The sequence below is a fragment of the Peromyscus maniculatus genome, chromosome 2 (assembly GCF_049852395.1).
Source record: "Peromyscus maniculatus bairdii isolate BWxNUB_F1_BW_parent chromosome 2, HU_Pman_BW_mat_3.1, whole genome shotgun sequence".
NCBI classification, from domain to species: Eukaryota; Metazoa; Chordata; class Mammalia; order Rodentia; family Cricetidae; genus Peromyscus; species Peromyscus maniculatus.
The window spans coordinates 9,548,311-9,575,844 of NC_134853.1; the positions used below are offsets into that span (position 1 = coordinate 9,548,311).

At 46.1% G+C, this 27,534-nt stretch overlaps 1 protein-coding gene across 11 annotated transcripts in view; it reads right to left on the reverse strand.

Moving 5' to 3' along the window:
- The window catches only part of Stau2 (staufen double-stranded RNA binding protein 2), a 281,249-nt gene that overhangs the window by 24,873 nt on the left and 228,842 nt on the right, over positions 1-27,534 (reverse strand). The window contains exon 13 of one of the 11 annotated variants that reach the window (XM_076563760.1): positions 6,300-6,520. The exons of the other annotated variants lie outside the window; for them this stretch is intronic. Within the exon in view, the coding sequence (XP_076419875.1) occupies positions 6,461-6,520 (60 nt within the window). The 3' untranslated portion in view covers positions 6,300-6,460. Of the gene's footprint in view, positions 1-6,299; positions 6,521-27,534 lie in introns of those variants that run through there. 11 annotated transcript variants of the gene reach the window in all.

The window sequence follows — 27,534 nt, forward strand, 5'->3', positions numbered from 1 at the left end:
GACCAGAGGCAGAAGCTCTGTCCGCCCTGGGCTCAGACCATTCTTCCAACTTCTGTCCCAAAGAAAATTGACAAGAACACATTTCCCTGGTGATTGTGCCCTCGGTGCCCCATCCCCAGCCCGCTCCTGTCGTGGGTGGGTGCCGGCACTTCTCTGTTCCTCCTCTGATTCCCACCTACCACCCCAGGACCAAAGAGGCAGCAAACAGAATTCAGGATCCCAGAGCTGGGCACACGCATGCTTTTATTTTCCTATCTGGAGATAAAAGCCAACTATGTTTTTTAAATTTATGTTTTACATCTTTCCGTTCGGCATGACTTTTCTGAGCAAATTCTAAGGACTATAAAGATGTCTTCACAGATAGACAACTTTGACTCTAAAGAAATTAATGCAAATTATAGTGCAGTTCAGTGAAATGCTAATTTATAGCTCCGTAAAGGTACAGTTCAAAGCTCAGAGGAGCCAGAGGAAGTCAGTGGATTGATGGCTTGCAGTAAGAAAGGTTTAGAAACAGTAAAATGTAACCAGGGTTTTAGTTGGGAAATGAACTGAGGGGTTCATTTGTTCCACGTTACTGAGTTTTTAATTTAGATTTGCTGTTAAAACGTAATGCATTTTGTACTTGTGGTTAGTAAGTGACTCTCTCTGGCTGTCTTTAAAAAAAAAAAAACTGCAGAAGAACAGGATTAATTCTCCAGGGTAAGACTCACAGGGGCAGGCATTGGTGCTAAACATGTAATGCCTGTGTCTTTAAAGAAGGATCAGAAAGCAGAAAAGTTCAAAGTTTTTTTTTTTAAGAGACCAGCAATTATTATAAGAAGGGACGCCACCTCTCCATAGAGGAAAAAGTCACCTGTGACATCATATAAAATACAGGGTCCATGAGCCGCTGCTGACTGTTACTAAACGTGGCCCTCTCGAGAGCTGGATGTTTCCCTGTGCCTGCAGCACACTGCGTGTTCCCTCCAGCGCTGTGCACTCCCATCTCCTCGCTTGGCTTCCTGTCTATGCTCTACACCTGCACTTACCGGGGAAATATCCAGAAAAGCACACCCATTCGGTTCTGAGGACACGGGCCTCTAATCCCTGCACTTGGAAAATGGAGGCAGGAGGATCGGAAGTTCAAGATCATCCTTTAGCTACGTAATGAGTTCAGGCCAGCCTAGTCTATGGGATAATTAGTCTTAACAAAAAAAAGGCATCCAAAATATGGATTACTAAAGTTGTTTCTTGGGCTGGAGAGATGGCTCAGTGGTTAAGGACGTGTACTACACATCCAGAGAACCTGAGTGTGGTTTCCAGGACCCCTGTCACGTGGCTCACAACAGCCTGGGACCCCAGTTCAAGAAGACCCAGTGACCCCTTCCGGCCCCACTGTCACCTGAACTCAGGCATATATACATATATTTAAATCTCTTAAAAAGTAAAGGGAACAGAAAATTGGCTGGGGGCGGTGGCTCATGTCTTTAGTCCCAGCACTCAGGAGGCAGAACCAGGCGGATCTCTGTGAGTTCGAGGCCAGCCTGGTCTACAGAGCGAGATCCAGGACAGGCACCAAAACTACACAGAGAAACCCTGTCTCAGAAAAAAAAAAAAAAAAAGAATAAATAAATAAATAAAAATAAAAATAAAAGGAACAGAAAATTGTTTCTCAATAAAGATCTAAACCTGGAATTCTCTACCAGTCTGTTAGTAGCAGCTACAAATTCAACACTTATCCCAGCTGCCGCTTAACTCTTATTCTGGTTAGCTTTTAAAATGCTGCGTGTTCATGAAGTTCACTTTATTACACATGCCAAAATCTTAAACAGTTGACTGTGATACAGCAGCCATCGGGAAAACTTACATTTTGCAGAGCTCTGAAGAATAGTATTTCTGGGTGGCTATAGCTCGGTGACACAGCGTTTACCTAGCATGCTGAGGTCTGTCTTCCATCCTCAACACCATAAAAAATGGTTCCTCATGCATTATTTCATTGATTATTTCAGTTATAGATATAACATAATTTAACAAATTGTTGACTGGGTTTTCCCTCAACTCACAAATTACTGTTGTTTCTAGATGAAATCATTAAATGAACCGAAATGATTTCTGTTCCAGTTTTCTTTCTGTTGCTGTGACAAAAAAACACTTTTTGACAGAAATCAATTTAGGGGAGAAAAGAGTTTCTTCCAGATTAGAGGTTGGAACTTATATCGAGGAATGTCAGGGCAGTAACTTCAAGCACAAACTGGAGGAACACTGCTCGCTGCCTTGTTCGCAGGCCCACGGTTGGCTGGCTCTCTGTAACAGCCCAGGACCACTTGCTTAGAGAATGGTACTGCCCACAGGGGGCCGGGCCCTCCTGAATTAACAGTCAGGGCCACCCCCAGAGACATGCCCACAGGCCAAGCTGAGCGGGGCCATCTCTCAGCTGAGACTCCCTCCTCAGATATCTGCCAGCTGTGTCAAGGGGACAGTTACAGCTACGTCGGACAATTTCCTTCCTATATTGATGTCTGCCCCCCTCAATCCTAGATGAACGGTATGTAGAAGGGTTGTGAAAATTAGACTCTGCAGACAAGGTGTCATAGGTTACTTTGCCCGACACCACATGTCAATCTTCCATCGACCCGTACACTCTCTTCTTTTATGTAATAATGTTCATGCATCCTTGTGGAGACTTCAAGCATGATTAGCATTTAGCACACACAATAAGTGCTTTTAAATGGAGGTAAGAGTAGAAAGCAGGAAGAAACTACCAAGTATATTCTTTTGAAGGTGATTCAAGGTTACTTAGCCTTCCTACCCTGTGTGTATGGCCTGCAAGTATCTCCACACTCACCCCTGTGTATTGCTTATAGGCTTATAAAGCCAGCAGTGGGACTGTGTCCCCCAAGGGGCAGTGACACCCAGTGAGAGGTGCTGACCATACATACATGTCTGTTAGTGGTCCTGGGAAGTGTGTGTCTGTGGAAGCTGAAGGGTGGTATCCTCAGGGCAGAAGAGGGGTGGTGCTGTAGGACCCACATGCTAGCTCACAGAGGGAGGATTCAGCTGCAGCTGAAGACCGAACCAGCCACGCAGTGAGTGCTTGCAGTTTGACACTGGAATTCTACCATCAAGCCCCTAGAATGCACACCCGCCATGAACAGATGGGCACTCCAGCTCCCACTTTTCTGCAGAGCTACAGGTCATAATCTCCTACTTGATCCACTGGGGCCAGCCCTGCAATCCACTATGATCCTCTGCTACCTAGTGGAGTGACCTTAGCTGGTGCAAAGCCACAGGAAGCAGAGTCTGGGCATCAGTTTAGCGACTGAGCAGTTCTGCTCTCTCGACACACGATGACTCTCTTAGGGGCATGTGATAAGGGAAGGAGGCTCCAGGAGCCAGGAATGCAGGTCAGGTGTCAATGGCCATTGTGCCCAGGGGGCTTACCCCAGTGACAACAGAGTCTAACATTGCAACCAGCTTTCTGTCGGCTTGCAGGGAGAGTGGAAAGTGTCCCAGGTGCATTTGGGGATAACCTCTATTCAGGGCAGACCAGAGCAAGCCAAACCAGGAATGGGAAGTCTTCCCACAGTCACCCCTGGACCCAGGGCAGACCAGGCACCCGCTGGCTTCTCTTTGGCTATTCCCTCGCCTAGATGGCTCTTTTTTCCAGTCTTTGCCTGGAAACCACTAACTGTGGTTTAAGATTCAGCTAAGCTGTCATTTCCTTGCTGAAATGCTCCTCAAGTCCCTGGGTGAGCTATTCTGTCCTTTGCATTTTCAGAATCCATTACCTATATCTGCTACAGATTTTTAATGTGAGGCTACATGTGCCTGTACGTACCTGGCCAATGGAATAAGAGCGGATATTATACACCCAGCTTCAACATGAACCCAAAGCATACTGTGCGTTCAATAAATATTGAATGGATGGGTGGGTGAATGGGTGGATGAAAGCCCAGGACTCCAGTGTCAACGTTCCCTGGATATATACAATTAGATGGCTTCAATATCCAGGTCCAATCCTGAAAGGAATCTATGCACTGGACGGATGAATCTGGTAGGCAGATTAAGATTCCACAGTAAGATGAACACGACTCTCAGCTTTGTGGACAGCATGGATTTCAGTCTGTTGTCTGCAGTGTGGCTCACTCAGAATCCCAAAGTTGAATGGTATATAATAAACACACTACCTGAGATTACGCACAAAGGACAGTCTGAAATACTGTGTGATCTATTTCAAATAGGGCCCCGCCAGAGATACCCAGGACTTTAAATAGGACCTGCTTTACATAGACGAACCTAAATTAACCTAGGGTAAGAAGTGGAAGCTCTCATCTTGCATTCTGTGGAGAAATCATCACTAAAATCTGCCCAAGTTATCAATCATCTATTCAGTCGGGGATCTTCTGAGTGCACTGTACAGTCTTTGCTTCAAAAACAATGATAAAGGGGGAGGATTCGTAGGCGGGAGGCGGGAGGAAGGGGGCAGCACTCACAGCAGGAAGGGAAGGGGCTAGAGCAGCCCTAGCAACGAGGCAGGGGAGGAGGCAGGGACCCACAGGACCTGGAGAGCCTGGAGCTTTCGGGTCTGCCCTTCCTCCTAGCACCGTTTGCCTTGCCTGGGGTGATAATATTCTGTGTTTAGGGGGTTTAATTTTTTGTGGTTTTCAGGCAGGGCCTTACTATGTAACCCAGGCTGGCTTTGAATTTACTGCAATCCTCCTGCCCCAGCTTTATAAGAGCTGGGGTCATAGGCATGTAGGTTAGTACATCTAGCTAAAAATCTATATATTTTTATAGATAGTGGCTCTTATTGTTTTTTATGATCACACACACACACACACACACACACACACACACACACACACACACACACCCCTTGTTTGGTTTTGGGGAAACAGAAACTTCCTCTGCTGCCCAGGCTAGTCTGGAACTTACTATATACTCAAGGCTGGACTTGAAGTCTGGGCAACCTGCCTACTTTGACTTCACAATATCTAGGATTCAGGTTTTAGCTACCATGCCTGGCACACTTATATTTTCAAGTAAGAAAAAAAAAAATCAAACAAGAACACAGACTTGGCTCCTCTTCTTAGATGGAAACAGTAGAGGGCTGCTAAATTAGCATCCAAGGCACAGAAACTGTCTTTAGTAACAGATCCTGTGGTGTGCTGTATACACCTGCCTAATGAAACCGAACCTCACTGCTCCCAAATCCCAGATTCTCTGGTGTAATGGATACATAGAATGGTATTCTTTTAGCCCTGACATCTTTTTTTTTAATTTGCATTGAATACTCTGCAGAATTCTGTGACCCACCCCCACAGGGTATATTATATCCATGAACTAAGATGTTTAAAGAATAATTTTGCCCTTGTCTTGCTCACCAAGGACACTGACAGGCATAAACTTGACCACTATGTGGTCTGATATCTGTTCTCCAAAGGAAATTCAGAGATCCAACCTAACCTATAAACACGCAGAGGGAAATGGCCCTCTAAATGCCAGCCAGTAGTACAAGAGACTGAGATCACATCCCAGCCCTACAGGTCCCATGCTGGAGCCGGGTGGGCTCCGAACACTGCTGTCAGCCTGGCTCCAACAGGGCAGTAATCTCCTCTCAAGTGAGTCGTTCACATCGGGGCATCCTCACCTTTCCATCTGTAACGTTATCATCAAGGAAGTTCAGTTCTACTTTCCAGCCCAAGCAATTCAGTCCAAAAAGGATGCACAGGCCTAGTGAGAGGATTGGCAGCGAGAACGCTCGTGGAGACTTAAGGAAATCAGTAAAGAAACAGGCCGGGACACACTGCGGGCAGTTTCCACTCAGCCACAGGCCCGCGACTCTCAGGCGTCACTTACAATTCCTGCAACCTGGGTTTTAAAGATTTCTTAGTTTTTCCCACCGATGTAATATGTGTGTCTGTCTGACTTTCTTTTCAATGGAAAAGGCCTCACGTGATCAGTTTCTGTTAATTATCGTTTCCATCAGGATAGATAGTCCATAAAGGCCTTAGCCCTGACCAAGCAGCATTAACAGGCGGGGAGTGAGTGTCTCGGACTGTTCACTGGGTGCGACTCTGACAGTAGCTGGGTCTAAAGAGAAGGGGAAGGGTAACCGGGGATTGACGGACAGAGTTGGCCTTCAGGACTATTTACCGATGAGGTAAGCTTTTCATATTTTGAGAGCCAGCTGGCACACTCTGACACATGGATGCCAGTCTGTTGAGCATCACCCCCACGCTCAGATGCCCTTTGCATTTCATTTCTATATTTGCTTTATAATTTTCCCTTTTGGGAACCTCACAGGAGGAACTACCATGTAATTGAAATTCTCAGCTTTATTTCCACACACTAATATTGGCCCCAGGAGTGACTTGGGGATTTGATTTCCGTGACTAGATAGTCCAGCTTCATGAGAATGGACTCAGGGTTTCTGTTTGACTCCAGTTTGATATTATCCTGCAGGACTAAGACAGTTGTTTCACTTCTTTCTCCTCAACATGCAAATACATTTGACTTCATCAGTTCCTCCGGCTTGATCCTAAATGTATAGAAACAGAAAGAAGGGGTGGGGTGTCGGTCTCCTGAACAGGCCCCTACCCCCACCCCAAAGAGAAAGGGGGGGAAATTAAAACAGCAAAAAGTGCACCCCCGAAATCAGCTTTAGCATGTTCTTCACAAACAAAATAAAAATTACACTAACTTGCCTATTATCTGAGTTACTGTAACACAGGCATATTCTGAACCTCGCAAAGACATAAGAGAGTTGCTCCTTGATGCATGAACCTGGGTCTTGTGTACTGTCCAGGGGGAACCAGGATTTGTCCAGCTGGGTTCAGAACCAGCGTGATATAAAGTGAGCTCTGAGTGCAGAGAGAGAGCAAGCAGGAAGAAGGCGAAGCTGGTCGGTGGGTGGGTGGCATTGGACCAGGGTAATCATGCTTGACATTAATTATACATCATCCCACCCGATCCTGGTCAAGGCATTTGCCAAGTTCTTACATTCCTGTGGTCAAGGAACAGGGCCACACTAGACTTTCATGGAAAACAACAGTGTGTCCTGAAACGTGCTGGTCATCCAGCTCCCCACAAAGACTACACAGCCAACAAAATGACACGAATGAATGGAAGCCAACTTTTGCTAAACTAATCGAATTTGGGGTGTTTATTAATTTTAAGGAAGACATTTCCAAAATTAGTTTTTTCTCTAACCTGTAACGACAGCCGACTTAATGCTAACCCGGCACGGTTATTAGATTGCTAAGGCAGAGGTGGAAATACCGTGGATGAAAGTAGCTGCATGAACACTCAGTGCTTTTACTTGGCAAGTAGAAATTCTTATTTGAGATGAAAGTTTTAACTCACGACAAACACAGAGAGCGCAGGCTGTTTCTGATAGGCCTAATTATCATGTTTGTACCGAGGCGTGCCTTCTGGTCTATAGACATCCCTTCAGAGAAGATGTTTTCCATATAGAAATCCAAAACTCTAACCCTGACCTTGAAAGCCACCTTGAATGTCCAAGCTTTTTCAAAGGGAACTTCAAGCAACTGAGAGGAACTCCTGCCCTTGCCCCCCCCACCCCCCCCCACCCCTCACCAGAAAGCAAGGCTTTCCCTAGCAAGCCAGCTCCAGATAGGATGACACCCTGGCCAGGATCTCAAACAGCAGCCCTACCGTGTGCAGGTCTCCCACTGAAATCCAAACTGAACCTCAAACTCGTGCAGCTCTGCCCCCACATACTGCCACGTCCCACACAGGCTGCTGTCCTCACACCCACATCGCTGTCACAACACCCAGTGGGTTGTTACTAAGGGCCCTGGAATGCTGCTGAATCTATGCATTCAGTTGGAATTTCCAAACATGATTGGGGAATCCTCTCCCTCGGCTCAGCAGCTGTGCTGCCCAGTGTGGGCTGAGTCTGAGAGGAGCACTTCCAGCAAGCAGTTCCTTTGGGAGGCTCCCGTCCTGGTCCCAGTCTGAGTACATAGAGGAGAACACAGAAATCCACAAGAGTCCTTGGTCCCCAACATGGCTTTTCTCCTGAGATCACTCACACAGGCACAGCATGGTACACGTCATCTTGGTCCTCTTCTCAGAAGCACCGCCCAACCCAGGCTCCACCCAAGCCCAGTTTGCATCCGCAGGGTTCTCAGCATCTTAGTCAAAGGCATCTGAAGGGTTCTGTGTCTGGAAAATACTCCCCTGTCCTCCTTGGTGTTTGGAATAGTTGTCCCTATATTTAACCAAATGAGAACTAGCAGGAAGTAGGAATAGGGGCATTGTGGTTGTGTTAGTTAAACACAAAACACCAGGACCAAAAACAGGTTGGGGAGGAAAGGGTTTGTTTGGCTTACACATCTGCACTGGAGTCCATGCCATGGACAGGACAGGAACTCAACCAGGGCAAGAACCTAGAGGCAAGAGCTAATGCAGAGGCCATGGAGGGGTGCTGCTTACTGACTTGCTCCTAATGGCTTACTCAGCCCACTTTCTTATGGAACCCAGGAGCACCAGCCCAGCGATGGCTCCACCCACAATGGGCTGGGCCCTCTGCCATCAATCACAATAGCAAAATGTCCCACAGGCTTGCCTACAACTGGATCTTATGGAGGCATTTCTTAATTGAGGGTCCCTCCTCGCAGATGACTTTAGCTTGTGTCAAGTTGACATAAACCAGCCAGCACAGTTAGTTGTTCTTGTGATAAAGGTGGTTTGGGGAAGATCACTATTCTCCTGTGAAAAGACATGATTTGATGAGCGCTAGCTTGAGAACTCCCCTACCCCCGCAGATGACATACATAACCATTTCAGGTAAGGCTGGCCAAATAGCAAATAGACAAACAGGGGTTTTGAGGAGAATGTTCCAGCAGGAGGTAGGAGGTGATAATTTCTCTTCCTCCTCCTCCTCCTCCTCCTCCTCCTCCTCCTCCTCCTCCTCCTCCTCCTCCTCCTCTCCTTCCTTCTCCTCCTCTTCCTTCTCTCCTTCTTCTTCAAGACAGAGTCTCTCTACATAGCCCTGGCTGCCCTGGAACTCACTCTGTAGACCAGGCTGGTGTCAAAATCACAGAGATCCACCTGCCTCTGCTTCTGCCTCCTGAGTCCTGGGATTAAAAGCCATGTGGATTCCTCAGGTGTTCTGGGGGTCAATTTTGGTGACAACAGTGTCTTCTTGCCTGTATATAGCTCCACTGCCATGTTCTCCGAAGCAAGGTTACAAGGAGTGATGTTGTCCTCACACGATCCGGGGTCACGTGCCGCTTCCGCCATGCTCTCAAGCAAAGCTCATCTCAGCCGAACCCCCGGAGTTTGAGAGACTGAAACCGCGCTCAGGTTCAGTTTTGGGTGCGCCTGCTGCCCCTGCTGCCCACCCCCCTTTCCCCCTTTCCCCCTTTCCAGTTGAGATGGGCAAACACTTCGGGAGCGTCTGTGGGCCAGGTTCTTCAGTAGATATTGGGGAGTGAGTGATTTCTTTGGGTTCCGGTGTCGGAATCGGGCTGGGGTGCTTTGAGGAAGTCGCCCAACTTCTCGGAGTCCCGGTGTGCTCCCAGCCTGAGATATCACACACAGGTGCACAGGGCACATGGCAGAGCCCAAATCCCCCATGGGCCGGTGGGAAGGGAGACATGCCACAGATAGTTTCGTAATTTCCTGGTAAGGGCTGGTTTTGAAATACCTATGCGGTAGTAGGCAGTTACGTGGAAGCTGGGCCTCAGAGGAGGAGGAGGAGGACAGGAATGGGTACCTAATTGTACCTCGTCCAGGAGTAAGGAGTGGAAGGCAGCCTGTCTCTTTGGTTTGGAAGACACTGTGGTTGATGTGGGGAGACGCTGCACACCACGCTCTCTACCGACTTACCAATGCATCGCGTGCTAAGGAAAGGAGTCTGCTTACGGCATGCTGGTGGTGCCAAAGAAGTCAGCAGACAGCGCTGGCAAAGTGTGTGGGAGGCAGCAGGGAGGGTGGTACAGAAGGCTAGCCAGGGTCCGTGCAAGCTTTCACTCGCCTGCAGCATGCAGCATGCAGCATGCAGCATGCAGGGGCCTCAACCACCACATCCTGGAGGGGAGCTGTGGACCACAATCCAGGACTCCACCCGGCCTTGAGACCACACCAAGGAGGATCCCCTCCCCGCTGCCCCCTTATTCTGTTGCAGCTGCACCCTTGCTAATGTTTGGTTCATTTTCACTTTTCTCCCTCCATCTTTTCTCATTGATCCCCATTTACATTAAACTTCTCACTCATGTGAGCCAATAAATAGCAAAAAATTAAACTTAGAGAACAGGTAAAAGGCTCTCCTTATTTGTGCTACGTTTCTGACCCCCAAGCTTTATCCACATGGTGACATCGACAATCTAAGCGTTTATAGTTGCCTTTGTCACTGTCCTGTTGCTGTGAGGAGACACTAGGACCAATGCATCTCTTACAAAAGAAAACATTTAAACGGGGGTTTCAGAAGTTTAGTCCATTATCATCACGGCAGGAAGTACGGTGGCACTCGTGGCACTGGAGAAGTAACTGAGAGCTACATCCTGATCTGCACGGAGACACTGGGCCTGGTGTGAACTTCTGAAACCTCAGAGCCCAGCCCCAGTGACACACTTCCTTCAACAAGGCCACACCTTCTCCAACAAGGCCACACCCCCTAATCCCAGTCTTTCTCCAATAGTGTCATTCCCTGATGACTAAGCATTCAAATATATGAGCCCATGGGGACCATTCTCATTCACACCATCACAACAGTCTAAGACCAGATGTGCTATGAAACTTGATACTAATATGAAAAGGGACAACTTATTTGAGTGCCTCAGACATCATGGGTTCCAGAGTGTGAAGCCAGTAACTACAAAGGAACTTTCTCTGAAAACTAGATCATGACCTTGAAGGCAGTCGTACTGAGAAGCAATGAGAAGTCGGGTTTTCTTCTTCCCAGATGCTGACCTGCCCATCTCCCCAGTGAGCGGCATCTGTTGGGGGCAGAATGGACAAGTTGGTGGTATTGTTGGTTGGGTTTCCAGCAGTGTGATCTTGGACAGGGTATGTAGCCACATGACATTTAACAGCACAACAAAGTAAATACTACTCAGTTTGATGCTATTTTGTATTTTACCAAAGGATACACTGGTCTTTGAAAAATATAACGGCCACAGGCCTTTATGTATAGTAGTATGCACACACTGAACTTGTACTGAATTTTCACTCTCTTCTGACTGACCTTCCTCAAATCAGGGAAATAGAAATAAAAAATGGCTTTAATCACAATGCTGTCCCAAACAAATGAACAAACAAAAAAATCAGATTTTTTTGTGCTTATTTCACTTTACCTGTGCCTGTCCTGAAGGGTAAATGTGGTTTATGAATGAATCTGTGAATACTGGATAGAGGACATTGCTTCATAAAAAGACTGTAGACATATAAGTCACTGTAACTATTATGTAGGCTGAAGATGCAAAACAAACCCATTTAAGGTTTCTAGGTTTTTCGTAGTTTATACTCTTCCCATGACATTGCTAAGCATTTATTTATAGATGTGCAATCCAAAATTTGGGGCTGGCGCTTTTATGGAAGACATGCTCCGGAAGAGGACTTGAGACGCCTACTCCATCTGTGAGAGAAACTTTCAAGAAGGACGTTTTCTTTGATCCTGATTTACCCCGTATCTGGGTGGGGTAAATAGGAGAGTGGTTTCCACACAGTGATTCCTCTTGGGGAGCAGCTGCAGGAGCCTTCATAGCCTAGGACCCAGGGCGAGATAAGGGACACACCTTACACCTCCAGGGACTGATTCCAGGCATTTTTTCATCTGAACCTTCTAAGCAGGTTCACTAACCTCGCGCATGAAAAGATCGGGAAGTGGGGGCTGGTGGCTGTGCAAGATTACGAAAGATCTTCAGTCCACCTGCTTTTTCTCCTTTTGACAAAGAGCTGCTATTTTCGAGACACTTAGCAAATTATTTTGAGACACTTAGCAAACACAGCAAAATAATTTCTAGCTTTGGGATGAAAGTTTTGCAGGATGCTGCCTGAAGCACGAGCCCAGGCTTCTGTATTTTGTTTGGTTGCATACAAGCTCACGGGAATAGACTGGCGGGCAGATCAGGGGGACCACTGTTTTGAGAGACTACCCTGTCTTCTGTGCTTCCATCCAGCTATAAACCCCGTTCTCAGACGTCTCCATTTCTCCTGGAATCCTCTTTGAATGGAGGACCTTGCGGCTGCTTGCTGTGCTCACGAGGGTAACACCTCCTCTCTATTCTCTTCCTCTTTGCATATCGTTTTTCAAGCTTTCTGGGAAGCGCTGTTACACTTCTATGAAGAGACTCCAACTGCCAATCTCGAAATATTCTTTGAAATCTGTAACACCAGGTGCTCTGTTCAAGAAGCAAGAAGGCAGCTCCATATAACATACAATGCAGCATTTGTTCACAGCAGCCAGCAAGTGAAGCAAGGTCTCTCTCTCTCTCTCTCTCTCTCTCTCTCTCTCTCTCTCTCTCTCTCTCTCTCTCTCTCTCTCACACACACACACACACACACACAGTTGCTTAAATAGTTCAATGTTTCTCTTAAAACATTCTGAGATTCAGGAAATGCAAGGAAACTTTCAAAAATAAAAATAAAAAATATGGAAAAGGGAGAATCATAGAAAACATTTAGAAAGATTTCTAAGTTGAGCATGGCGTATAATAACATTCTTAACAGAAAGGGAGTCTCGAAGTTAGATGAATCCTATTGTTTGTAGGTAAGAATGATCTTTTTCAGAATGATAAAAGAATAATGAAGGAGGTGTGGATTTGTTTTGTCTCCACTGTTATGATATGGAGACACGGCTAAGGTGACGTCACTGCCTGCTTGAGGACACTTGTATTTGGATACTTCTTTTCTTGGCATCATTTATGAATGAGATGAAAATAGAGAGTACATATCAACATGACGTCTTCTACTCTTGCTGATAAAATTGTTTCGTCCTTTCGACTTCTCCCACCCCCACCCCCACCGGAAGTGTTGCTCACCAAAGGGCAGAGACCTCAACAGAGAAGTCAGGAGAAAGATGAGCCCACACAGCCCACACCTACAGACAACATGGGAGCTGACCCTTCCATTTCCAATCCCTTTGGGAAGGGTAGCTGGGCAGCCTGTGACATAAACTTTGACATTGTTTTTCTTCACTAGGAATGGAACCCTTTGCACATGCAGGCAAGTTCCCCCACTGAGCTACATCCTCAGTCCCAACATTAAATAGTTTAAACACAAAATAAACATTTTAGTTACTCTATGTATCCAGGACATCTGATGACAATAGCTTAATAATTAGTTAGTAGTCTTTTAACTGTTTGTATGCTTTCTCTTTTGAGACAAGTACCTCATTATTATCCAAGGAACTATCAAGCCTCCTGCCCTGTCTTCAGAGTGCTGACATCTAGGTGTATACCACCGCTTCTGGCTTTGTTACTTTGTTTCCTAATGGAATAGTTTTTTAACTTGTATTTGTTTTTTGAGACAGGGTTTCTCTGTGTACATCCTGGCTGTCCTGGAATTCACTCTGTAGATCAGGCTGGCCTGGAACTCACAGAGATCCTTCTGCTTCTGCCTGCTGAGTGCTGGGATCAAGGGTGTGCGCCATCACTGCCTGGCAATGGAATAGTATTTTTTTTTCTTTTTCTTTTTCTTATGATATCTCAGCAAATAACTCATTACTTAATTTCCACATTTAGTAAAAATATTTTGGGTAGAAAATATGTTGAGCATCTTTATTCTGTGTTTTAATTTGTTAATTTTTTGAGACAAAGTCTCAACATGTGGTCCTGGCTGGCCTGGAACTTGCAGCCTCTGACCTGCCTACCGAGTGCAAGAATTAAAAGCACCTGCCCCACACTCAACTCCTTGTTTTTTCAAGTTTCTGTAGACAGGGTTTCTGTGTAGCCCTGGCTGTCCTGGAACTAGCTCTGTAGACCAGGCTGGCCTCGAACTCACAGAGATCTGCCTGGCTCTGCCTCCCCACTGCTGGGATTGAAGGTGTGCACCACCACCGCCCAGCCTCCTTACTTGTTTCCTAGCCCAAGTTTGAATGGCTGCACGTCACTTCCCTTTCTTCTTGTACAGAACATCACCTTAACTTTTCTGCATCACCTAACCTTCCTAGGGGTGACCCCTCTGTATATGATGTGACCCACACCACACACCACAGCTCTGCACATGATTCTCTTAGGTACACTGCCACGGGCACACAGCTTCTTCTCACTGTCTTCTCTCTGTAGGACCTCTGATTGGTTCCCGCCTACCTTTCACACTTTCTGGAAGACAGCCAATGCTATTAGGGTAGAGATGTAATTTTAATCATGCACATGTTGTGTGAGAGTGGATGCACATGAAAGTATCCGTGGAGGCCAGAAGAGGGTGTCAGGTTCCCGGGAGCTGGAGTCACAGGCAGTTGTGATGGGCTCTGGGAAGCAGCTGACCCTCGGCAAGAGCAGTATGTAGTACCCTGACTGTGCTCCCAACCACTGAGCTACCTCACCATCGCCAAGGCTCTCACCTTTATCTCTTAACCAAACCACCATGTACTAGAGACGCCCCGAGAATAACATTTAGCATCCTGCCCTTGAGCACACCCCTAGACCTCACAATCTGACTGGCAATCTATGCTTCACATTGCTTTGAACAACAGTATCAAGCTTCAGTCTCCTCCCTCAGTTTCCAAGGTTCAGACTCACGAGCTAGTCACTCGTTTCTTACTAATTTCGTGTTCTCTTCATTTTAGCTCAGCTACAGAATGTGCAGCCGGCCTCCTCCTTGCTGAGTTCCGGTTCCTTAAATAAATGATTCTCCAGCTATTCCATCTCCAGCCTTTGTAATCAAATTCCTCCCGAGGAGAGGTGAAAGGGCCCGAGCAACGCCTTCCTCCCTCTGGCTTATTAGAGAGGATGAAGGCTTCTGCGCAGGATGAAAGAAATAATCCAGGAAAGAAGCCAGCAGAGAAGGGGGTGGGGGGAAACTTAAGCCAGTGTCAAGAGGTTGGCGGATGGGAGGAAGACCGTGACACAGACGAGGGAAAGGAGAAGCCGCCCTGGCAACTCGAACCAGCCTTTCGTGAGGGGCCTCAGGCCTACCCCAAAGGAAAGGCTGCCTTTCAGGATTCAGGCCTTTCCTGAACTGCTACATGTGCACTTCTGCTGAACACACACACTTCTACGACTTTCTAGTGATTGAAACGGTCATGTGTAAGTGTATATCTGCCAGCAGATTTGGGGAAGAAACCTTGCCTTCAAGTCTTTGTTTTCCCAAGCTCAAACACCATGCCTCTTCCATGGTACGAACCAAAGTTAGCTGGATCAAGAACTAGTTTACCTCAGAATGTCCCACCATAGAGCGTCAGGAAAAATAGCGCTTATTTATTTATTTATTTATTTATTTATTTATTTATTTATTTTTAGGTAGGAATGCAAGGGGCAGAGAGGATGGACGACTTGCTCCCAGATTTGAATGATGGCCCCCCAGCATTGCAAAGAGAAAGGCTGTCCTCTTTGCCTGTGCTCTCCTGGGGAGAGGGCTTGCAGAGGTGAAGAAGCACGAGGTGGGGGGGGGGAGCAGGGTCAGCAGGGAAGGGGGAGGGGTTGAAGTAGGTGGGAGTTGATGCAGCTGCATGGACTCTGTCCCCCCACCCCTGTCAGGTTAAGAAGAAAAAGAACAGAGACCAGGGCCTGGGAACAACAGAGGGCAAGACAGAGCAGCAAGTTACGGTTTCTACCACACAGGACTCACACTGAAAAATGTTCAAAACGAGGCTCTGCCAAGGGCCAGACCACAGCTGGAATGAAAAGCTGTCACCCAGGGAAAAGGTGAACAGCTAGGCAGACTTAGGCATGAGTTCCTGACTGATGTGACTTCCAAATGTTAGGAAGTATTTTTACTTCTACATAAGGTTGACCAATAGCACCGAGCAGCAGTCTCATGGGCATCTGAAGTCAGAGCCATGTTCTGGAGCTCTCAAAATGCATACATAGGCTCTGTGACTTGGGACAAGTGACTTGGCTTCTCTGAACTTTAATTTCTCCTGTAAACGCAGATTTTTAAAAACAGAATGTTGCCAGGATCAATTCTCCTTGTCACTAATAAATTCAGATTTGTTTTACAAATGTGTGCATTCAGGGTTAAGTCAAATTGTTAAGCAGTAGATGTTACTTTATGTTCCCATGGCAAAAAAACAAGTCATAGTGACCGCCATGGCTGCAAGGGAATCTGGGAAGTAGCTACCAATTTGTTGGACTATTTTTTTTTTTTTTTTGAGACAGGCTCTTGCTATATGCTCACGTTGGACCTGAATGCACAGTCCTGTCTCAGCTTCCTGAGTGCAAGCCACCATGCCTGTCTTGATTTTGCTTTTGTCTATAAAGGGAAGAACTCAAGGCAGCAGGGAATTAGCAAAGACTCTGGATTTGTCAGTATGTGCCAGCCACCTTGCAGCTGGGAACAGCAGATGTGTCTATCCAGGCGAAAGAAAGCGACACCAAGCAGATGCACACACCTGGGCAGCGAGCTGGGGTGTGGGATCTAATCCAGCAGCAAAAGGAAGGTAGCCACAGTGGCCCCCCCAGCCCGTCCTGCAGGTTGAAGTGGCTGAGGCAGTACTCCACCAGCTCTGCTGGGAGCAGAGACACACAGGCCAGTCGCCAGCAGAGCGGGAGGCCCAGTTACCTTGAGAGAGTGCTTTTCTATTACACCGTACCACTCTTGGCTTTACTTCTCCACCATCCATGCCGGAACGCTAATGGCGTCCAGCTTCCTCCACTGCTCCCTGCTACCTCTTTACTGTAGAGGTGTTTTCCAGGGGTTCCTTTTATTTCTTTTTCCCTCGATAGCCCAAACCTGTGATGTTTCATTTTCTCAGATCCCAACACTTGGTTACTGCTTCTGTGATGAAATAAGAAGATGCTGTGGGTGGAGCTCAGTGTGGAGCACTTGTGTAGCATGCACAAGGCTCTGGGTTTGAGGAGAAACGGGAGGGAGCAAGACATTCACGCTGAGATGTAGGTGACGCTCTGTTTGCCAGAACTCGGAAGCGCTATGACTGCAGGAGAGGAGAATCCTCCAACCGGATCTGTCCACGGCACACATCTGCCCTGCTGCAGGCTGACCTTGTGGTGTTCTAAGACGTGGAGGTGCAATGGGCGATGTCGGGGAAGGGGAGGGGCCGGCTGTTAGCAGAGTGTGGTGAGGAGGACAGGGTGGTGGTGTACCCCAGCTGGGTGGGTTTAGGACAAACACGAGAAGAAGACTGAGACTAAGAAGAGATGCCACCGGGTTACAATAAAGCGTCACAGAAGGCAGTGTGGCTGATGGAGATACAAGTGTGAGCTGTGAGCCACAACTGAGGAAGGAGGGGCAGACAGAGGCAAACAGGACTTGGGAGGGTTAACCAAAGGTAAAAGACACACTGGCCCTACACTGAAGCATAAACCAGGCTAAATTAAAAAAACTAAGTCTTGGTTGATTTTTCAGTGAGATATATGCTCTCTTTGGTCCCATGTGTTTAGGTATGAAAACACTATTATAAAACTATCAACAAAAGCGTGCACACACACACACACACACACACACACACACACACACACACACAAGTAGGGAATCCTTATTCACAATGTAAAACAACTACTGGCTTTACTGAAAGAGTTTGAAGTTTCTTTCAAGGCCACTTAAAATATGATTCAATGTGCTATCTTTTTAAATGTATAATACAAACTTTTATGAGTTCCTTACCATCTGGTAAGGGCAATCCATTTACTAGAGAGATAAAGTTTTCAATCAACTTGGTTCAGCATTAAATAAAAAAGAGATAGATAGATAGATAGATAGAGAGAGAGAGAGAGAGAGAGAGAGAGAGAGAGAGAGAGAGAGAAAGCAGGAAGCATAGATAGCCGACAGACAAAGGAGACAGAAAAACACAGCTCACGCCAGCTCTAATCCGGGGTCACTGTGCATGCCGCGCCATAGGCTCCTCTTTCACCAGGGAGAATTCATTAAGTACAGAGCGAGTCAATAAAAATGAGCTTTATTAAAAAGAACTGGTGTAATTAAAGGTATTGGTGAAAACCAGCCCGTTATGAAGGGAAATGACTCAGCAGCAACCTTAAGAAATGAAACCATATGCCACAGAATCTTCTCCCTGTTTTAAGCTAGGGTGGGGGGGGGGCGCAGTACGCGGCATAATTTGTGATGGCCAAGGTGGACGGCGGCACCAATACAGGAAGAGGTGCGTGTGTAAACCTGCCATTCTTCCAATAATGGTGAATTATGGTGCCCGCAGTGCTGGCAGCCCGGCATCTGTCAGAAGGGACAAGGAGAAAGCCCTCGACTCAGGCTGACATGCTGCAGATGGCCAGAGGTGATTTTCATGAATAACGCCTCGTGCAACAGTCTAGGTGAGAATATTTGATCGCACCCCCTGCCAAATTCGTAAAGCTACATACTAGAGAAAATACATAGAAGACTCCTAGAGTCCCGGATCAAATGATCTCTGGGGGGGAGGGGGGATGCATAAGTTAGTCACATGACGGACATACACACTGCAAAGGACAGCAGCGTGGCCGTGGAAGATGGCTTCTCGCAGGAATCATCCTACGCAAGGTCACATGGCTTTAGCTGGCTGGTTTGAATATGAGGCCAATAACCAGATGCCTCAAGAGCAGGGAATGAACATACCCTCCATGATAGGGGAACTCGGTAGGAACCAGCCCACAAAGGGGATCGGCTTGGGGGAGGAGCCTCAGCTCAGCGTGGCCTTGAGATTGGCCTTGGGTTTGCCAGTGGTGTTGGACTGGTCTAAGGCGACTATAACACAACCAAAAGGATTCAGTGCTCACCATCTGAAAAATAAAATTACAAGGTGGACGAAGGTAAAGGTGTGACAAGCCGTAGAAAAGCTGGTGACAGGCACACCAGGCAGAAACGGGGGGGGGGGGGCGGGCTCACTGAAGAGGCGCATTTATGGAAGGGGTGATAGCAATTTCCAGTAAGTCCTCACAATGAGAGCAGCTGCAAACTGGAAGGGTGACCATACACCTTGGTCCACACAACCTTCTCCGCCTACCTGGGGGAGTCGCTAACCTGAGCAAATGAAATGTTGTCTGCAAGGACAGTTTATTAACTATATATCTTTTCATAACTTACTGTGGCATGTGGCTTAACTAGTTTAAAAGAATAAACAAATAAAACCACCCAAGAAGCTTGAAGAGGAGGCCATGTCTAAGACAGCAATTCTTTGCCCAGCCCCTGGAGGCTGCAGTCACTTTTCTCTTAAAATGCCCACCCACATCTGCTCATCTGTGCCAGAACTGCATATTTCGGAGCAGTAAAAAGGATGCATTATCTTAAAAAATGTAAGTAGAAGCAGGGTGACCAGGTTTGGGGAAATTCGGTATGTCCGGATCTAACTACTGTCAATTTACCACGACACCTAAGGAAAGGGCACGGGGAGATTTTTTGAAGCATTTGCAACTTACCTTATCTGAAGAATGAAAATACTTCCAACAGCCTCTACCCATAGTCTCTCTACAACAAACAAAAGCCAAAGCAAAGACAACACTTTCTGACCCTAGTCAGTGGAGTGAGGCACCCCAAAACTTAGTTCTGGCGCGGTTCACACAAAAGAGCCATGCACTGTTTAGTTAGGGCTGTTATTTGTTGTGGGGGGAAAAGAGAGGAATAGGACTCCCACTTAAGTTAATCCGTGCCTTTTGAAATTAATAAAGCTAAATTCCACTTGATCTTCCAGGAAGTAAGAAATCTACATGCTGGGAATGCTACATCATGCTGTGAGTCTCCTTAATAGACATCACCAAAAACATGAGTAAGAAGGCACAGGGCAACACTACCCTAACAAGTAGAAAAGATAAGCAAATCATGAGGTAATCATATAAGGAATAATATACATCAACAAGGATGGCCTTGATGACACTCACAGTATCTACAGAAATAATACTGAATGAAAAAATGCGCAAAACAGTGTTCTTACATAAAGTATGAAATCAAGCACAGCTAAATGATGTCATATGAAGATAGAACAGTAGGCACCCTTGGGGAGTGCATTCCAGGATGCTAGTGTGCCTCCGGATCCATACTGATTACAAGGGTGTGAAATACAGCGTGTGCGTAGCTGCTTTTTTGCTTCACTTTCTGTGGGGAATTTTGAAAGCTGCTCTGGTCTCCTCGTGGGTAGGATTTGGTTAGGTCTGCTTTGCCAGCTTCCTGCTACCACCTGGTTTTTCCCCTAGACCAGATGCAACCAATGAAGAGAAACTCCATTTGCCCAGAGGCTGAGGAGCCGAGACAGACCTCAGAGGGTGTAACTGCGTTTCTCTTACTGTAACTTACTGGGTCGGTAAACGTATCTGAAAATCCAATGGACTTACAGGACCATGGAAACTGATAATTCATTGGAAGATAGTTTCAAAAGTTGGACTTTGTTCCTTTTTTGAAATCTCTTAAAAACTTTGTGGGAATTTCATGTCTTCTATATGAGAAAGCGCTAGAAAAATGAATTAGAACCACCTGTTAAATTTATTTAGGGTGAGCAAGATGGTTCAGTTGGTGAAGACGCGTGCACAGGCCTGTTTCCCTGGAACGCATGTAATGCAAGGTAAGAACCTGAAGGTTGCCCTCTGACCTCCACACAAACCACATGTCACGGCCTATGTGCACACACGTCATACTATTTCTACTGCTCTTACTGCTACAACTGGTTCATTTAAATTGACAACGGCTTCTTCCCTGACATATGATTGGCACTGATTAAATACGAATCTGGAACCATGGGAAATTCTTTTGAAATGACTACAGTCTGATTTTAATTCCATCTTGTAGACTTTTGGGTGCCTCTGGACACCCAAAGAGGTTAATTGATGTGCATAGGCCACATGGGTACTCAGACACAGACTGAGACTCAGTGACATGCATAGGCCACATGGGTACTCAGACACAGACTGAGACTCAGTGACATGCGTGGGCCACACAGGTACTCAGACACAGACTATGGATCAGCATCCAGGGTCCCCGACTACTAGACTCCACTTTCCATTCCAGCCTCCTGGCTTTCATTTTATTGGTGATTCATAAACTTTCAAACAACTAAAGGGATGATATGAAATTAAATGGGGTAAAGCTAAAAATTTAAGCCACTGTGATAACGAACATGGACAACAAATTATGAGATCCCGACTGATTGATTGATGAGCTCTAGACACCGGCTAATGGTTTAGGATCTCACACACTAGGGGCATCACTGAAAAAAACACTGCTTCTCTGAAATTGGAGATTATGTTTATTGTTGCTAATGGAGCTTTGGAGATTTTTTTTTTAATTCGGGAACACACAATAGTACTGGGGTGGTGTGTGCCAACAATTCCGGCACTTGGGAGGCAAAAGCTGAGTCAAGAAGACCCTGAGTCGCATGATCACTTTAGAAACATTGTGGGACCCTGTCTCAAAAATCAAAATAATAAAAAGCACGTATTTTCAGAAGAGAACAGAACAAGTAGGCCCTTTGGCCTTGGCACACAGACCTGAGTCACATTTGGTTATGTCATAGAAGTCACCTTGAGAACACCTGGTCTTTCATACCACTTAATACTCTTCCAAGGACTATTTACCTGCTGTGGGTCATTTCTATTTGCAAATATAAATAATCACCTGAAATTGAAACCGTATTTACTCACATCCGCTCTGTTTCCCAGAAGCCATCTGGCTTTCACTTTCTTGCTAGGACAAAGCAGTTCAGTTTCCAGCTACTCCAGGCTGTACAATGGCTAATGCCTGTGACTTGGTATAGGAGCCTTATTCAGACTAAAAACCACATTTTCTTGACCCTGGTGGTAGAGCATTTATGATCTGATTCAATATATTTCTTTCTAATAATAGGAAAGGTTACACTCAGGCCTTAAAGGCAACCATCTGTGGAAGGGAAGAGATGGACAGTGGTATCACATTCATTCTCATCCTTAGGCTCTGGGGTGAGTGGGTCTGGACTGTACTTTCCTTTCAAATCTGAAAAAAACGGTTGCCTCTCTCATGACACTCGCACGCATGGCTGATCTGCTGGCCAGAAGCCCAGGGGATGTAGAAAGCCAGGAGTCTACAAGCGCCCACAGAGATGTGCAAATGCTCAGAGTTCGAATGGACTACAGGAAATGAAAAGGAGAATCATTGTTAGAACATAACAAACCTAACGCACACACCTAATACCGACTAATGATCAAAATCAGTTAAGGTTTCTCTCCCTCCGCTTTCCGATAAAGTCTCAGCAGATTTTAAAGTAACTATTTACTTCAGGTCAGGGGATAGGAGATTTAATAAACGATGCCTGATTCATAAAAACCGGCCAGGCTGCTTTCTGAGGGCTGGCAAGAAGTTTCTGGTCAAATTGCCTCTGTGTCTCCAGTTAGTGCAGAGGCTCTCACCAATGCGGTGTACCTCACCTGTCTCATGATTAAGCCTTCCAGTCCTTCACCTAAAACAAATTAATCACATTTTTTAAGTGTCACTTTAAATCTCTTTTTATAAAAGTCTAATCCTACAGGGGGCAGGCAGATGGATAAATAGAAGAGGCTGCTGCAGGAGCCACGTGGTGAAGTAGAGGGGAACACATGCAAGGTGATGGGCGGCTGGCTGAACTGAGAGAGAGGAGACACATTGGTTATTATTGATAGAGCTTAGCTGAGTCAGTTCTTCAGACCTTATTTCCTTCCTTTGTGTGTATGTGTGTATATATACATATATATGTGTATATATCTATATCTGTCTCTATGGGTGTGTGTGTGTGTGTGTGTGTGTGTGTGTGTGTGTGTATTATAAATACAAAAAAATTCAAACCCACAGTTGTTGGGAAGATGGGATAATGAAGCCACATGAACTCAGGGCCACCTTTAACAACTGACAACTCCCGGACAACCTGTTCATCCTTATCCTCACCACAGTTCCTTGGTTAACTTAAAGCAAATCCCAGCAGCTACACTATTTCATTATATTTCTCTCCAGAGGAGACCATCACAAAACAGAACCTGGGCTGGCAAGATTTCTCAGTAGGTAAGGGTGCTGTGGGAGCCTGTGGGCTTGAGTTCCATCCCAGCCCTGGCATAGCGGGAGAGATCAGACTCTCAAAGTTGTGCTCTGATGTACACATCACACACACACACACACACACACACACACACACACACACACACACACACACACACACGGGGGATTTAGGCTAGGCAGTGGTGGTGCACGCCTTCAATCCCAACAGAGGCAGGTGGATCTCTGTGAGTTCGAGGCCAGCCTGGTCTACAGAGCCAGATCTGGGACAGGCACCAAAACTACAGAGAGAAACCCTGTCTCGAAAAACCAAAACAAATAAAATTAAATAAATAAATAAATAGATAGATAAAATAAAATAAAATAAAAATATGGCCGCATACCACACTGTCGCACCTAAGGAAAGTCAACAAATCCCGTACTCCCAGGGCCTCTGCGTCCCCTCCCTGGCTGGCCTTGCACTTGTCACTTAGCCCCGGCTGGCTGCAGGGCTGCCACTCTCTCCTTGCCTCTGCCTCCTGCCTGCTGAGATTACAAGTGTTACTGTTAAATTTTTAAACCAGTTTTTTTTTTTAAGTTGTCTGTCTGTATTTTAGACACATTTCTGTGTCAGCTTAGAAATTAAACTCAGGGCGGAGCAAGATGTTTACCAAGTAGACTCCAGGTTCTCAGCTTGAGGCTGGCGTTTCTGTACCTGTCCTCTGCTTCTCTGTCTCTGTATTCATCTTGTGAGAATAAACATTTGATATAAAAACAGAAACTGTAATGCTGTAGACCTAGATTAATCAGCACTTAATAAACCAGCCTTAAGAATGATCAACGGCAAGTACTGGAGCTCTGAGCACGATGTCTTTCAATAAGGGTGTGCCTAAGTACTACTTAAGTGCCGCTATAAAAGCTGGGCAAGGTGGTGCATGCCTTCATTGCCAGCACTTGGGAAGCAGAGGCAGGCAGATCTCTGCGAGTGAGTCCAGCCCGGTCTACAAAGCAAGTTCCATGACAGCTAGGGCTGTCAAGAAAACAACAACACAAACACAAATACAAAAAAGATCCACTGTGTAGACATGAAGGGACACTTTACTGTGAATGGTTAGAAAGAAATGTTATACTCCAAAAGTTCTGACAAAGAAAAGTGTACAGGTGTTTTGCATGCATGTATAGCTGTCCACCAGTGTGTGTGCAGTGCATGAGGAGGTCAGAAGAGGGCACTGGACCCCTCAGACTGGACTTACAGATGGTTGGGAACTGCCATGTGGGTGCTGGGAATAGAACCCAAGGTCCTCTGGAAGAGCAGCCAGTGCTCCTAACCTTGGAGCCATCTCTCCAGCCCCAGGGTCTGACATTTTATGTCCATTACATGTTTCAATATGAAAATGAATGGCTCCAGAAAACAAAAACCACCTGAACCATAACTGCTTTTGGCCCCGTCACCTTCTCCTAGCTTCCACGGCTCTGATCTCCGTCTCCTCCATCACACTCAACACTCAGATGCCTCCTTTGCAGCCCCACATCTGCCCCAGGGTCCTAGGTGCTCTAGCTGTGCCTGAGGAGTCTCACTGTGTGAACACGTCTGTGTGTACAGACATACATGCACACAAAACATCAGTACAATTCCTTTACACGTCTGAACTTCCAGAGTGTGACATTTCATTCTAAACACTCACAGCAAAGTCTCCCTTCATGTTTACACAGTGGATCTTTTTTGTTTTGTTTTGTTTTTTCCGAGACAGTCCTAGCTGTCACGGAACTTGCTTTGTAGACTAGGCTAGCCTTGGACTCACAGAGATCTGCCGGCTTCTGCTCCCTGAGAGCTGGTAACAAAGGTGTAGGCCACCACACCCACCGTACACAGTGGATCTTAAGCACACCCTTATGCCTCTGTGGTTTTGTTCACATTCCTTCTGCCTGAAGTACAATATTTTTAAATTTATCTAATATATAGTGCCTGGAAACTTGCAACAAAGACGTTTATAACATTAAGGAAAAAGGCATGGTCATTGGCGTGGGAGAGCTCACCACTGAATTGTAGATGCAGATAAGTAAATGATTTCAATAGGATCTAGTGAGCAGACATAGTATTGTGTATTAAGTTTAGCGATGACTCAGAGGGATTTTGTTGTGGATATGAGACTATTAGTCAGAATTTGGAAATACAATGGCCATACATGTATGGAGGGGGGGGGAGCCCAAGCTATGTTTTTAAAACCCCAAATCACACAAACAGAATTGATACACAGATGCTGCAGGTGGCCACAGAGCAGAGCGATCAATTGGAAAGCGTCTGCTGCTCATTATAGGTAATGCCTAGGAGGGATTGTAATCACAAACCCAAATATAACTGGTTTGCCTTCAGCAGTCTCTGTTACCAAATCAACACACAATCTGTGGGAACCAACTGGAAGTGTTGGCCAACAAAGGCAGGCCGAGTCCTGTGACTCATAAGGGAAGAAAATGAAGTAAGCAGCCACTCAGTCAGGCGCTACAACACGTGTGCTCTGAGCAAGAGCAGCCACTGTGCATTAAGACACTCGCCCACAGCCGAGAATATTCTCAAATTCTCCTTATTAAAAAGGATATTTCAGCCGGGCGGTGGTGGCACACGCCTTTAATCCCAGCACTCGGGAGGCAGAGGCAGGTGGATCTCTGTGAGTTCGAGGCCAGCCTGGGCTACAGAGACAGTTCCAGGAAAGGCGCAAGGCTACACAGAGAAACCCTGTCTCGAAAAACAAAACAAAAACAAACAAGCAAACAAAAAGGAGATTGCATACCAGTGGGTGCATACATAATTTTATTTAAAATGCTACACACGCACGCACACACACACACACAGCTGGTAGGTTAGGAAACCAAACACGGCAGTTTAACAGGTTTCAAGACCCCCCTTCCCTGGTTGCCGCCCCAACTCCCTAAGACTGATAACAACTGGTAGAATTTTCTGTTCACCGATCTTTTGCTTTTACCACACACCTTTTAGTTTTGAAAACTGCACCGCAAGTCTAGGCTCGCAGTTGAAGGCAAGAACGGCACTGTAGACGGTGCTGTCAAAGGATGGACGACGGAAGGGCCCGCAGGGTCAGGTTTTCTGTGGATTTGCGACAGACCGCCCAGTGTGGGGGCCTTTGTTCGCTCTGTGGTATGCACCGGAAGCCCAGATCCTCAAGGGCTGTGGTAAGGGGTGGGTTGTTCTGGATCTTCTGCTTTGGTTTTTACTGTGGTAAAATACCCATCACGTGAATTTGGCATTATAACCACCATAGTGCACAGCTCAGAGTCCAACACATTCACAGCACTGGCCACCTACCACCCACCCCAGCACTTTGCTCATCGTTCAGAACCCAGGTTTTATATCCTGTGAGCACTAACTCTCTGTGCTACCTTCTGCCTTTATAGCCATGACCCCTCAAGGGACCCTTACTGTTTTCATGCTGACTTCTTCCATCTGGCCAAATGTCCTCGGGGCTCATCCATGCTATAGAGTGTGGCAGAATTTTCTTTCTTAACATTGACTATTTCATTGTCTATATGAAACACACTTTTGTTATTCCCATATTCGTGGACATATGGGGTGAATAAACTCACACCTCTCGGCTACTGTATTGCTACTATGAATATGGTATACAAACACCCACCCAAGTTCCCATTTTCAGTTCTTTTAGGTATAGTACACACATAAGTGGAACAGCTGGACCACAGTTGTGGTTTCAGTTTTTCGGGGGAGCCTCTCTATTTGTTAATGATCTTTTAATTTATTCACAGTGTGGCAGGGAACATTCCTTGTATGACTGAATCTAAGAGTTTTGAAGCCTGTGTTATGGCCTAGAACGTGGTCTGTTTGGAATATTGCACCAGTGCTTGAATACAATGTGCATCATGCTGTTCGCTGGAACCGTCTATAAGCAGCACTGTGTCGAGCTGGTCAACAGTGTTGTGCACTCATCTAGATGATTACTGACTTTCTATCTACATGTTATATCCAATACAGACTGTTGAAATCTCTGACTCTAACAGTAAATTTGTTCATTTTTCCTTGCTGTTCGATTGAGTTTTGCCTTCTACATTTTGAATCTATTATCAGGTGCATAAAAGGTTTAGGACTGTGCTCTTGAGTAATCAGTCCATTTCTTATGAAATGATTTAGCTCTGATTACATACACACACATACACACACACACACACGTACACACATACACACATACACACACACATTTACTCTGAAATCTACTGTCTCATTGGTAGCTCACTTTCTTTTGACCTGCCATGAGTATCCTTGAGTGCAAATATCATGTGTAGGACAGATAATCATTTCTATGAAGCTCCAACAAGAATCATTTGGTGAGGTAGTAGAAGGTTCTCAGTACAGTTGGGAATGTAACTCAGTTGGTATGCATGATGCCCTGGTTTTGAGCCCTGGCACCACATAAACCAGGTGTCGTGGTGCACACCTCTAATCCAGAACTCAGGATGTAGAGGCGGGAGGCTCAAAAGTGCAAG